This window comes from Haliaeetus leucocephalus, unplaced genomic scaffold (genome assembly GCF_000737465.1).
Source record: "Haliaeetus leucocephalus isolate CR32 unplaced genomic scaffold, Haliaeetus_leucocephalus-4.0 Scaffold536, whole genome shotgun sequence".
In the NCBI taxonomy this organism is placed as follows: Eukaryota; Metazoa; Chordata; class Aves; order Accipitriformes; family Accipitridae; genus Haliaeetus; species Haliaeetus leucocephalus.
Window position 1 is genome coordinate 3,507,824 of NW_010972972.1, and position 12,322 is coordinate 3,520,145.

The window sequence follows — 12,322 nt, forward strand, 5'->3', positions numbered from 1 at the left end:
ATGTTCCATTACCCTCAATGCTGCCATCATCAGGTGCTTTTTCCAGTCTTTTACGTCTAGAGCTAGTAGTCATCGGTCTTGTTTCCGTATGTTTCTAAGTTTCATACCCTTCTGATGTCCGCTAATCTGATAAAACTGTGTGCAACCCTCACCACACATCTAAGGCATTCTCAAGGCAGAACCATCTGTACCATATCTCACAGGCTACAGAAGGCCGTCATGAAAACCCTGCCTTGAGTGGCTGTTTTCATGGGAAAAAATTGTGTCTTGAAAATTAAACGATTTCTGGAGCATTGGATCAAGCTTTCTCTACAACAGTACAAAAATGTTTGGATTTGCCTGCTCGTTGCCACCTAGTACCAAATGTTTTGAGGACCAAAATATTTACTAAGAGCTATTACACTGTGACTTTTGGCACTCCAGAGTTGGCCATCTCTTTGCAAAAGCAGCCAGGTAAAAGACCTAGTCTCCACAAAGTATCATGGTGTCAACAGCTTGCAATTTTAACTGAAATTAGAAGCAACGGATGGGACATCAATTCAGCAGTGCATTATCCAGCAGCTTTACATCTTACTGTGCTTTGTATAGAGGCAGCACTGCCAAAAGTACCTGTAAGTTCTGCAAAGGAGAGGTGGTTTATCTTCCCAAGACTTAGCTGGAGAAATGCGAAATTCGAATTTTTAGAAAGCTTTTTTGTTTGTGTGTCAAGCTTCTTTATACGAGGTTAACAGATCCCAGTAAAATTGATGTAATTGGCTATTTTTGGTAGTTATTTTAGGGGAGGAAGTTTTGTGGGTAAGAGATAAGAAGTCTGCTACTGTTCTGGCAACTTACTGAACTCAAAAGTTTCCAGAGTTCCCTAGACTTTGGCTGAGAGCCCATGTTTACATGTTTCATTTAAATTAATTGTAGCATTTCTTTCTTTAAGAGCTTATCTGTCTTTATTAGTCCAAGTAAAGGCCATAATTATGTGCGTTCCTTAAAACAGTGTATTTACTAGCAACTGATGGCTGACATCAAGTTGCTATAAGGAAAAATGAGCTCAGCAGGTTATTCTCAGCAAACCTTACTAGCCAGTACAGCAAGCTGCAGATATCCCTGCTGTTGTGTTCAAAAATACTTCATGACAGATCCTTTTTTTCCCCTCTAACTTGCCATATGTTTTGTTTTTGAAACATCTAGTTTTGATCTGTTTCCTTTTAAAAGTCAAAATGAAAATAAATGGATGTATCCAAAGCTGCTGTCCAAATCAAAGACCTCCACTTGATTTCTTTTTCAGCCATGCTTACAGTGACATCAGTAGAAGTTTTAATTGCTGCCAAAAAGCTCTGCTAAAAGAGAAATCTGGGAAATACCCTAGTTATATCATTAGAAGACCCCTCAAGTTAGTGCTTCGTATAGATCTTGGGGAATCTGTAGGCTTTAGAGGAGAATATCTTGTCCTGACTAAAAAACCACATCAGAACAACATCTTCATTGCAGGAGTAACACTTCCCAGCCTTAAAATGCATCTCTCTCCCCATCAGGTGACTATGCAACTAATTCTGGACTAGCAGCGTTGTATGGCTGCTATTCTAAACCAGAATGTATGTGATTGAAATATATTAAAAAATGGATCGAAATGTATTTGAAAGTCTTCTTGATCACAGTGAAATAGGCTGGAATGTGTTAGAATATCCTTACAGCTGATCTGAATGAAACATTACCAACATCTTGCCAATTCTCAGTAATAGTCATTCCTTCTCATCTGTGGCTGTGCTCCAGCCCAGCATTTACCTGTGTTTAAACCCATCTCTGTTTAGCAAAGCACTTAATCACATGCTTATATTTAAGCATGTAATTAACTGTGATTGAAGTCAGAGAAATGTGTGTTCTTAAGTGTTTTCATGAGTCAGGGTACGTTGCTGTCAAAAATACAAGCAGATTCAGCAAGGCCTGAAATGAAATAGTTCATTTTGATATCCAAATAAATTAGGAATAGTTGCTACGGCAACTAAAAAGTTCAAGGTAATGTGTGGAAAGAGCAAAGTAATTGACAGCCCAATTAAGAATTCAGACCTGAAGTTAATTTTAAGGAGACAGATATTCTGATTAAAACCTAATTTCTGATTAGAAGCTGAAATTGCTTTCTTATTGTACTTTCTTTATGAAGTATCCAGTCCATATGGCCTGATCTTACTGTAGGCTAAAACTGATGAAACACGATGGATATCAGGGACAGAATTCAGCCTAGTGAAGAGAGCCTTTCTTTGGACTTCTGTATCAGGATAAATGTCAACTGCTGGCAACATGATATAACAGCTCTTAGGATATCAGCTTCTCAGACATACAACTGTCCACCAAGAGGAAACAAACTTTGTAATTGTGTGTACAAACAATTATTTCTGTGAAGTTGTCTTTTGCAATCACAGAAGCATTTTTGTTCGCATGAGCAAGCGCTGCTCTCTATACAGGCAGAATACATACTGTGCTCATTTTCTCCAGGCTCTCTCTTGCATAGCAACATCTATCATATTAAATTCTCACCTTCCCTGATCACTCCGATGTACCATCTTTATTAATGAACAATCAGGGTGCATATCAAATACTTTAGGTTTTCATCTGAATTTCTAAGAATCTATAAAACATGTCAGTAGTAATCAGAAAAATATATCCTTCATTTGAACCAAAACATGTGATGTCTTTAGCTATTTTTTACTAGTATTCTGAATCTTTTCATCTTACAATAATGGAATAAGAAACTTTGCATGAAGACATGGGAACTGTTTCCTTTAATCCTGACAGTGTGCAAAGTAATTTTTAGTATGCCAAATAAATATTAACAATCCAGTTGATAAAGTAATCCCCTTCAGAATCAAGCTAGTTGATTTTCATTGTACAATCGTACTCTATCAGCACAAAATTATTCGGAAAGTATGTCCATTTACCTAAGCTGCTTCTGATTATTTCTATTAATATACACTTTGACTAAAAAAGGATAAAAAGCCAGCAGATTTTTCCCCTGTATTTTTTTTGATCGCGATGAACAAAGATAAATGAGGATCTTATAAAATTACCAGTAGCTTTTATTCTATGAAAATGTATATAGCCTTTGCTTTCTAGACTGTGCTTGTATGCATAAAACTTCTGCCAAAAGATAGCACAGAAATGAAACATGCCATCAAGTCCCTTTCCAACAAGTGTACTTAAGCAGCTGCTAACTTTAAATCAGGGGTTAGTATTATTGGGACCAAAAGTTCTGCTAAAAAGTTTTACATAAGTAAAAACAAAAAAAAAAGAGAGAGGAAAATTCTCCATCCTACAAAGAAACACCTTCAGGGACTTGTTTTGTCAACAGTTAATATGCATATAATTTCTATATGGATTTTCAGAGACTGCTAACAATTTACATCTCTTTTTTCCTGGAGAGTTTATGTTGGGATGGTATATGGAGAAGTTAAAGGAAATATTGTAATTAATGTTATATAATATTAAAGGAAATACTATAATTTGAAACAATAAAATGAAAGGTTGTTCTACCAATCACCTTTTCAACACGGCAAGTAAATTCTAAAAATTCTAAGACTATTTGACCTGAATTCATGATGCGTGGGAAAAGATGTTTTTGTTTCCTGTTTCCCAAACGTAGGTTCTGGAAGAAAAAAATCTCACAGTGTGGTTTTCCTACAAAAGATTGTATGTTCCTGAAAGTTTCCTTCTCCTTTTGTTAGAATTGCTTGATCTGTGAAACAGAGAGTAGTGTGCTGTAATGGCACAGAAATGAGATAGATAACAAATTTATTTGAATTTCTAAATTTAATAATTAGTCCTTGTTGGTGACATGATGCTCTCCTTACTAAAGCCAAATCTTTACTGCATACTTTCAACTAGAATTGTCCTTAACTAAAGGCTGTTTGCTAAGCAATTGCCTCCTTCACCGTCTTTATGCACTGCAGGTAAAGCTGTGGCCACTGCTTGTAGTAAAGGCTGAAAAGGCAACATTCTGGCATTTTATGTTTCATTCTGCCCCTCATTCCCTGGGCTTCCTTTGAGTCCAGATTTTTTGAAGCGGTCACCAGTTTTGAGAACTGTGTGTGAATTTCTAACCTGGAATTTCTCAGATGTGTTTTCCAGGGATGCCGAGCTCTCTGCTGACTCCCTTGGATATTATGGCATGTACTGATTGCCATCTGGATACCCAGGCTCTCCAACCTGGTAGTCGCTTTAAGAAGCAGATGCCTCCATTTGCTTGTTTTCTGAAAGAAGATGGATAATCATAACACACTTTACAGATTCTATTGAAACCCAATTAAAACCTCTCATGTTTCTTAGTAGATATTACTCAAGTGCTGGGTATGATTTCCTTCATTTTTCTCAGTCCTTTTTTTTCTTTATCTTTTTTTTGACTGTTGAACAAATTTCAAATACTGTTACCACTGTCAAGAATTAATTTAATAGAGAAACATTTTCCGTTCCCCACTTAGGCATCATTCATGCTGCTGTTCTCCACGCTACCATTCCTTTCTGTGACACATGTCTACCTCACTCATACTACACTTCTCCTTGCTAATTTAATGATGACTTCTCCATCCGTGAGCTTATACTCATTTAGGATATAATGTCAGATGATTTATTCTTTTCTTCAGAATGTAATTACACACTCTTTGATGTTACAATTTAAACAAAAGGCCATTTTTCTCCAGGTTCCTCTTCCCATGTTCATGTTTTCAAACAAAACAGTTACTGAAGCCAGGAGTAACCCTGCCAGTTTTCCTCCCATAATCATATGGATTGGCTAGACAAAGTACTCGGAAGACCTAGGATACTAATAGACTGTTTCTCAGGATCAGTGTCAGAGATACCAGTATGACTGCATTACTTGTAGGATCGAAGGCTAATCCAAGATTTTTGTTCCTGTATTTTGGCAGGAAAGCCCAGTAGTTTCTTTCCAGACGACAGTTTTATAGACTCTGGAGAAATTGATGTTGGCAGACGAGCCACACAGAAGATCCCTCCTGGTATCTTTTGGAGATCTCAGGTGTTCATCGACCACCCTGTGCATCTGAAATTCAATGTGTCTTTAGGAAAGGCTGCTCTGGTTGGCATCTACGGCAGAAAAGGCCTCCCGCCATCACACACACAGGTAATGGGACCTCATTTCAATTAAATAATAGTGGTCTTAAATGTATATTCCTACGGCTTATTGTTTTATTTCAGCTGTTTCTTTCAAGAATTTGTTGCATGCTTGCAAGATGTTAAAGGTCATCTATCCAGAGAAAGATAATCAAGCGACAATGGCAAAATTTACACACGTTAACCTGGTGGGCTGTAGGCACAGGCAAAGCAGGCAGTTGCCTAAGGCAGCAAGCTGCCAGAGGAGGAAAAGAGTTTTGAGGGCTGGTGGTCACTGAGGGTATCAGCTGGTTGCTCCTAGCAGCACGAGATATCACCTTCTCCATCCAGTGCCCCTTGCAGCAGCAGCCACACTCAAACTACATCAGGAAGAATAATCTCTTAAGCAGTCTCGTGTATCTCAGGTCTGTCTCCCTCTTTCAGCCTCTGCCTTTCCTCTCTCATGATAAGAGCAGCAAGACTCCAGTCGCTCACCCTCATGGGAGCAAGATTCACTTTTGTCTTCTGTGCTGAAATGCCTTGAACCAACTCTTGGCATTTATGCATGTTGACTGTCAGATTAGTCTGAGATTGGTCAGGGCCCAGTAGCTGGTGTATAACCAAACAAAATCAAGTTTTTGCAGAAAGCCACCAGCTTACTTAGGCAGAAATCAAGATATAGTTAATATTCTGTAGGATTAAAATGAAAGCGGTTGCTTTTCTTGACACACCTTGGCAAAAGCCATATCAAGAAATCACTTTCTGGGAAGAGCTCTGAAGAACCATCCCCTTAAATAAGGATTTTGTACATTATTTTCTCTACTTTCCATTTCAGTTTCTAAGCCGCTCTTAACCAGATTGATTAATACATTAGCGCATAACTCTCACTGGCAATGCAAAGCATCTTTCTCCCACTTGCATCAGCAAGTTATCAAAGTATTAGCAGGTTTATATTAATGTTGTAACTTACCCTTGCCCTCCACTATTAACTGAAAAGCCTAGCAACCAACACAACTATTTGAGATTTATAGAAACACTCTGCCTCTATTTTCTTTTTGAACAAACAAATATGTTTATTATAATCTCTCTGGGTAATATGGTATTTTCTACATATTAACACACCTGCAACTTATTTATGTCAAAGAGGTGTCATAAATCTACACTTTCTCTGCCTACTTTTCTGCAGAATAAAAATATTTCAGTAGGATCAGCAGCTCATAAATTCAGTGACACAGTAGTGCTGTTATTGCCAATTTTTAATCAGTCTCTTTTTACATGGAGATTCAAACATTTAAAAATTAAAACTCCTGTATTATTTAATTAAAAACTCAAGTTATGGTCACCTAATACTAATTGTAGATCAGAAGTCAGTGTTGATTTTACTTGTTTATTATCGTTATTTTTGTTATGGAACAGGAGTTATTACATGAATAGTTTCAATTGTTTAAATAACAAATGTAAAATTTAACACATAAACTTCAAGTCTATTGAATGTAAAGCAAAATCTGTAAATGTAGCAGGGCACTACACCCAACCATAGTAATGTTTTAAGCAACTAAGAAGCCCACACCAACTTCACCATTGCTGCTCTATTTTCTTCAACCTCATTTTTGTTGGGATGTTCTGAGTGATTTGTCAGTGTTGGGACGTTTCCCATTTAAAACAGCACGGTTGTGTATCAGCTGAAGCCTGAGCTGAGAATGAGATGTTGAATGTGGGATGTGGCACATGTCTGTCAGTATTATATGCTGGAGGAGGCAATGCACTTGTTCAGAATCCTTGTAACTGCTGCTTTTTGTGTAGCCACTAATTGAGAGCTGCCAAGTATATAAAAAAATCATCATCTGGACCAAAACATCACCAAAAATGACCAGAGGGACATTTTTATTCAAACAATAAAAATCATGGTACACTAATAGAAACAGATCACAAAACCCACCCTGTTCTGAAGAAATAACTTAATGAAGCTGCAGATATTGAATCAATAGCAATTTATTACTTGTTAATATTTAATTTCATTTTTAAATTATCCCTTTTCCTAGATTTATTATTTTATAAACCTGCTGTCAATTAAAACATTGTTCTCCTGTATATTTTTATATGATGTTTAATCTCACTATAGTTGATTAGTCTTAGGAGTCATTAAATAGGTAACCTGCTTTCTGTGTTGAAATTGTAAACTTGTCTCTCATAGTTAATACATATTACATAAATCTCATCTTTCTTTTGCATAATCCAGAGTATCTACTGCATCCCATAAATCTACCCAATGAGTTTTATATTTCCAAATTTTGTAAGGAATTTCATAAATAAGACTTTGGCAAAATGTATGCTTCGAGCAGTGATACAGTCTCCCCTGGAAGAATTTAATAAAGGGTCAATTATTTATCCCGAGCCTGTCTAGTTGATGGCAGTAGTAAAATTCTAGCTGATAATCATGTTTTCTTCTGTGTTAGATAATTAGATATTTCTTCTGTTTAGATAATCCATTTTCTCTAGCGTGAGCCTTAACATGGTCTGTTCTTTTTCCAGATATTTGAATTGTTCCCAGGGCTGTAGACCCTTAGCATATATTCCTGAATTTGGTAAAATGTTAAAAGTCGTATTTATCCATGCTAAACTAACAAACTATTCCAGATTCTTTTGGGGAAACTTTCTGTGCCTGTGGTGATCTGTCTTCTAGTCAAGGTTGCCAATAAACATGGGCACTAATAAGTAGGAAAAAAGCGCAAGGTCCAAATTTCTGTAGTCTTTGAAATAGATCCTGCAGAAGCCTAAAATAGTTTACTGTTAACTAAAGGCATTTCTTCTCATTCTTCTCAACAAATCATAATAAAAGTTACACAATTTTATTATGGTCTATTAGAGTTAACCTTCCTAGATCAAATAATTTTTTAAACTCTTTTTAACCTAGGTCAAATTTTGTTAATTCATAGATTTTAGGGATTGGCCATCATAGCTTGTGGGAGGCATTTTTCCATTTGTACAATTTGAATTGATTAACATGGTATTTTATCTACAATTTCCTTGCTTGCAATAACTCTAATTGCATATTAAAAATCTCTGACTGTATTAAAATACAATAAAGCACAATCCATTTGTGGTTCAGTTAATATTTACAACTAGTAACTAGTAAGTTTGCAAAGTCATCAACATCTGCAGCAGCATCTTGCAAATTTTTATAAAAATAAATTTTTACTTTGAGCAGGAAGCCCCAAGTAAGCATAACCCAGATTGGACTGTAACAACAGCAGCTCCCCGTAGCTGGGTGCCTTGAAATTGTTTTCATCTCACTAAGCTTTAAGCATCTACATCTAGCAGGTAGCAAGAAATGGATGCTTGTAAGGCACAATTCACGGGAAATTTCTTAGTTGTCAACTTTAGGATGAGGCAGATTGCATTCTAGAAGTGTCTCTTTCTTTGACTGCAATCCAGTGGTTCTAGAAAACTAATTCAAGCTGCCACAGAGATGTCAGCACTTGAGGAGATGAACTTTACCTATGGTGTCTGCAGTTACCTTTTAAAAATCTAGTCAATCTGTTCCATCATGCTCCAAAATGGAAATGGAAATAAGGAGGTTTTTCTCTTACTGGTTTTTACTTCTTTAGTACACCTGGCCAATGTGTTCCTCAGTCAAACACAACTCCATTAAGACATTCCCAGCAACCAGACAGCACCGCGATGTCCTCTGTCACTGCCCTTCTCAGTCATGGCCACCTTGAGACCTGATGAGGAATCAGCCTAGGCCATAGCTCATCCTCAGAGTGGCTACGAATACCTGGCTCGCAAAGTGTCATTCAAACCAACCTCTCACTAGTATTCTCTTAAACTTAAAGTCGCTAAATCTTTTTTTTTTTTTAAAAACAGAAACTTACATTTCTAATTATGTATTTTTAGATTTTATATTTTTATATTGTATATTTTTATAATTTGTATTTACATTCTATTTTTTCGAAACAGAAACTGTCTCTGACAAAGCTAACTTGGATATATGCCCAAAAGGAATGCCCTTTGCAGGTGTGCCAGCTTTTACATTCTCAAAGGACACTTCAGCACCAAATTTGAGAGATCTGTATATAGAAATACAGCAAAAAAAAATTAAAGCAAGGCTCAAAACTTATTTCATGTAAATAAAAAATACAGAGACAAATTTTGTCATTTCCTGTGCAAGCTATGTCATATATAGCTTATTTCTCAAAATGTTGTTGGAAATAAAAACTTTTAACTTTTTTTAACTTAGCAATGACTGCAGAGGAAAGAACATGTCATCAAGTTCTTATCTTGCTTGACTTTGAAGACCATACCAGACAACTTAATAACATAAGAGAAGCACTCAAATTTCGCTACAGTAAAGTCAAAAGGGTTAGGAAGCCTAAATATTGTTGCCACACTCAGCCAACACTCAGCAACCATTCAGCGCAGCAACATTTACTGATACAAAAATAAGTGGTTTTGTTTGTTTCTGCCTGTTTTCCTTCTTCCTGCCCAAACCACCAAGCTTATGTGACCACCTGGATGAGAAAGGTAAAACCAAGTGAAGTCAGGGAATAGAAAAGCTAAGCTGTGCCTCAACTACTGGATTCTGCTCGCAAGATGTCCTGTTCACCCAAACACACAATAAAACCCAGATTAGATAAGGTTCACTTCACATTTGTGATGCCTGCTAGGCTTGTATCTGACTCATCCATTAATATATTACCTGACAAAATACAATTATTGCAGAAAGTCAGTGGAAAGTTATTTAAATAGGGAACTAAAGGTAGTTGCAATACTAGTAGCGAAATCAAAGCAGTTGTTCAGTTTAAGTTACCCTGGCAAAAATTAAGTACATCCTTTTGAGGAAAACTTCCGAAAGCCACCCCCTAAATGGGACTTTTGTATGTTACTTTATTTCTTTTCCATCTTCATCTTCTATGATCTTTTAACCACTTTTGCTATTGCTTTAAGATAAAACCCTTGCTGGCTAAGGAAAATACTTCTGCAAAACCCCTACCAGAATTTACTTACAGATACCTCTTATCTTTTCCTTGGTGACCCATAGCAATTCTGGCAAATGACCCAGTTAGGCTAGATACATTTTTTTCTGTCTATTTTCCTTATTAACCAAGACACAAAGAAGCTAACAAAAAAGCTTCTTATCATCATACTTACAGTGCAATTTAGACATGGTCCCTGGACCTCATGTTTCCCTGCCTATGTTTCTACAGAATGAGAACACATCAGTAGGGTCAATATGCCCCAAGTCACATTCTAAATAAAGATGATTTCTTGATTCATGTCATTACGGAAAGATGCATTCATATACTAGTTATTTCCAAAATGGTTACTTGCAGGTGGTCCAGGAACATACTTGAGTTACCAGAGAAAATCCTGTTTATGATGCTTCTGTAGATGTACGTTTCTAACACTCAATGCGAAGTATGTCTGTCTCCCTCACAAGACAAACCCAGAGCAAGAGACTAAGCTTGAGGAAGCCTGAAATACACACAAACATCACTCTTTTTTATGTTTCAGTTTGACTTTGTCGAGCTCCTTGATGGAAGACGTCTACTGACACAGGAGGCGAGAAGCTTAGAAGGACCTCAGCGGCAACACAGAGCTTTTGTGCCCCTGTCCAGCCATGAGACAGGGTTTATCCAGTATTTAGATTCAGGAATATGGCATTTAGCTTTCTACAATGATGGCAAGGAGTCGGAAGTGGTTTCTTTTCTTACTACCGCTATTGGTAAGGATTTCCTGTATTATTCCTAAACTCCTAAATATGCCTTGAGGCCAGGTGTTAAAGCACATACTCGAATTGCATGGTAGCTTTGTGTGGTTTCAGAGAGAATGCTTATAGGCAACGTATTTAGCAACAGGCTGAATACTGTTAGGCCCTAAATATTTTGTAGGCCTTTTCAGTAACTATATCCGTAATTAGATTCTACCCAGTGCCAAAGATGGATTATAAGCTTGAAATTCCCTGTTTTGTTTTCTTCTTTTAATCTTCTTTTTATTTAGTTTTTTTGGTTGTTGGTTGGGTTTTTTCTCTTTCTGGAGCAGAGGTATAGGAATGATTGAAGAGCACAAGGCAGCACCATGCAACAGTTTTGTGTGACAGACAGTCCTGCCTTTGAGCACTGTCAAAATTACTCAAGCTGGAGTTCAGGCAGAGTACTGGGGCTAAAACTCCAATAAAGAGCACTACAAGGCTTGGCAGTAGGAGCCACAATAGCAGGAATTTTTGTTTCTTCTTGCTAACAGAAAGAAGCTGAGATTTCTTAAGAAGAACAAATTAACTAAACAGGTCTCAGTTTCTCTGGCAGTAAAGTGCCCTGCCAGTTCAGCACACAAGCACCAATTTGTTGCTGTCCACGGAGGAAAGGATGCTGCCTGTGGGCTGCCTGACAGCCCAGCACACTGGGTATTCTTCCTTTACCCTGTTAATATCAGAATCTGTTTCTGATTCAATAATATTTAATTTTAAATTTGACTGACCTGCTGAAACAGTTCATATACCCAAATTCATTTGGTTGTAATTTAAAGATTGCTCCATAAAACTAGCACTCAGCTTTCTTCTAGCCACAGTGATTGTTTAATGGACTTTTTTCTTCGCTGAAAAAAGCAGACTCATTCCAAAGCTGCCATTAATCCCTCTCCCAGAAGAGACATTGGTGTTGAGTCTCAGCTGTCTGCAATAGTTACCTAAGAGCTATGGGCTGTAATTTGTCTTGGCAGGTTAATTAAAAGTTTAGGTCTTATTAAAGCAAAGTCATTAAGATCCCAATATTCCATTTTAGTGCTAAAGTTTATCTAATGCAGAAGTGGAAACACTGCTATAATACTCTGTGTTAAATTTAAAACCTGGAAATGCACCTGTTCAATCCTGTTCACAGTTAAGCAACACCAGAAATAGTTACATGTTAGCTTATGAAATTGAAGTCTTGCTCTATAGAATGTGGATTTGCTTTCATTAGTTTCCTTCAGCAGTCTGAGTTTTTACTTACAACAACCACCTTCTGCCCAGAAGAACCTCCGGGTATTCTTCTGAAAGCAACTTCTTTTTCCTTGTCTAAGAATTTCTTCAGTTTAAAATTGCCCATCACAGGAAAATCAGTAAGGCTCTCACAGCAGAAAACACTTTTAAAGCACAGTCACAAGTTGTTCTTGTTTTCAAAGTGATGCTAAGTGTTCTAGCCAGACTTTTCTCTTGGCCTCGTTGCACTAACATAGAGGGGGGAAAAAAAAAAAA

At 37.0% G+C, this 12,322-nt stretch overlaps 1 protein-coding gene across 1 annotated transcript in view; it reads left to right on the plus strand.

Annotated features, from left to right (window-relative positions):
* The window catches only part of TENM4 (teneurin transmembrane protein 4), a 348,544-nt gene that overhangs the window by 164,660 nt on the left and 171,562 nt on the right, over positions 1–12,322 (plus strand). The window contains exons 7-8 of the mRNA XM_010576571.1: positions 4,908–5,122; positions 10,606–10,816. Of these exons, the coding sequence (XP_010574873.1) occupies positions 4,908–5,122; positions 10,606–10,816 (426 nt within the window). The remainder of the gene's footprint in view (positions 1–4,907; positions 5,123–10,605; positions 10,817–12,322) is intronic.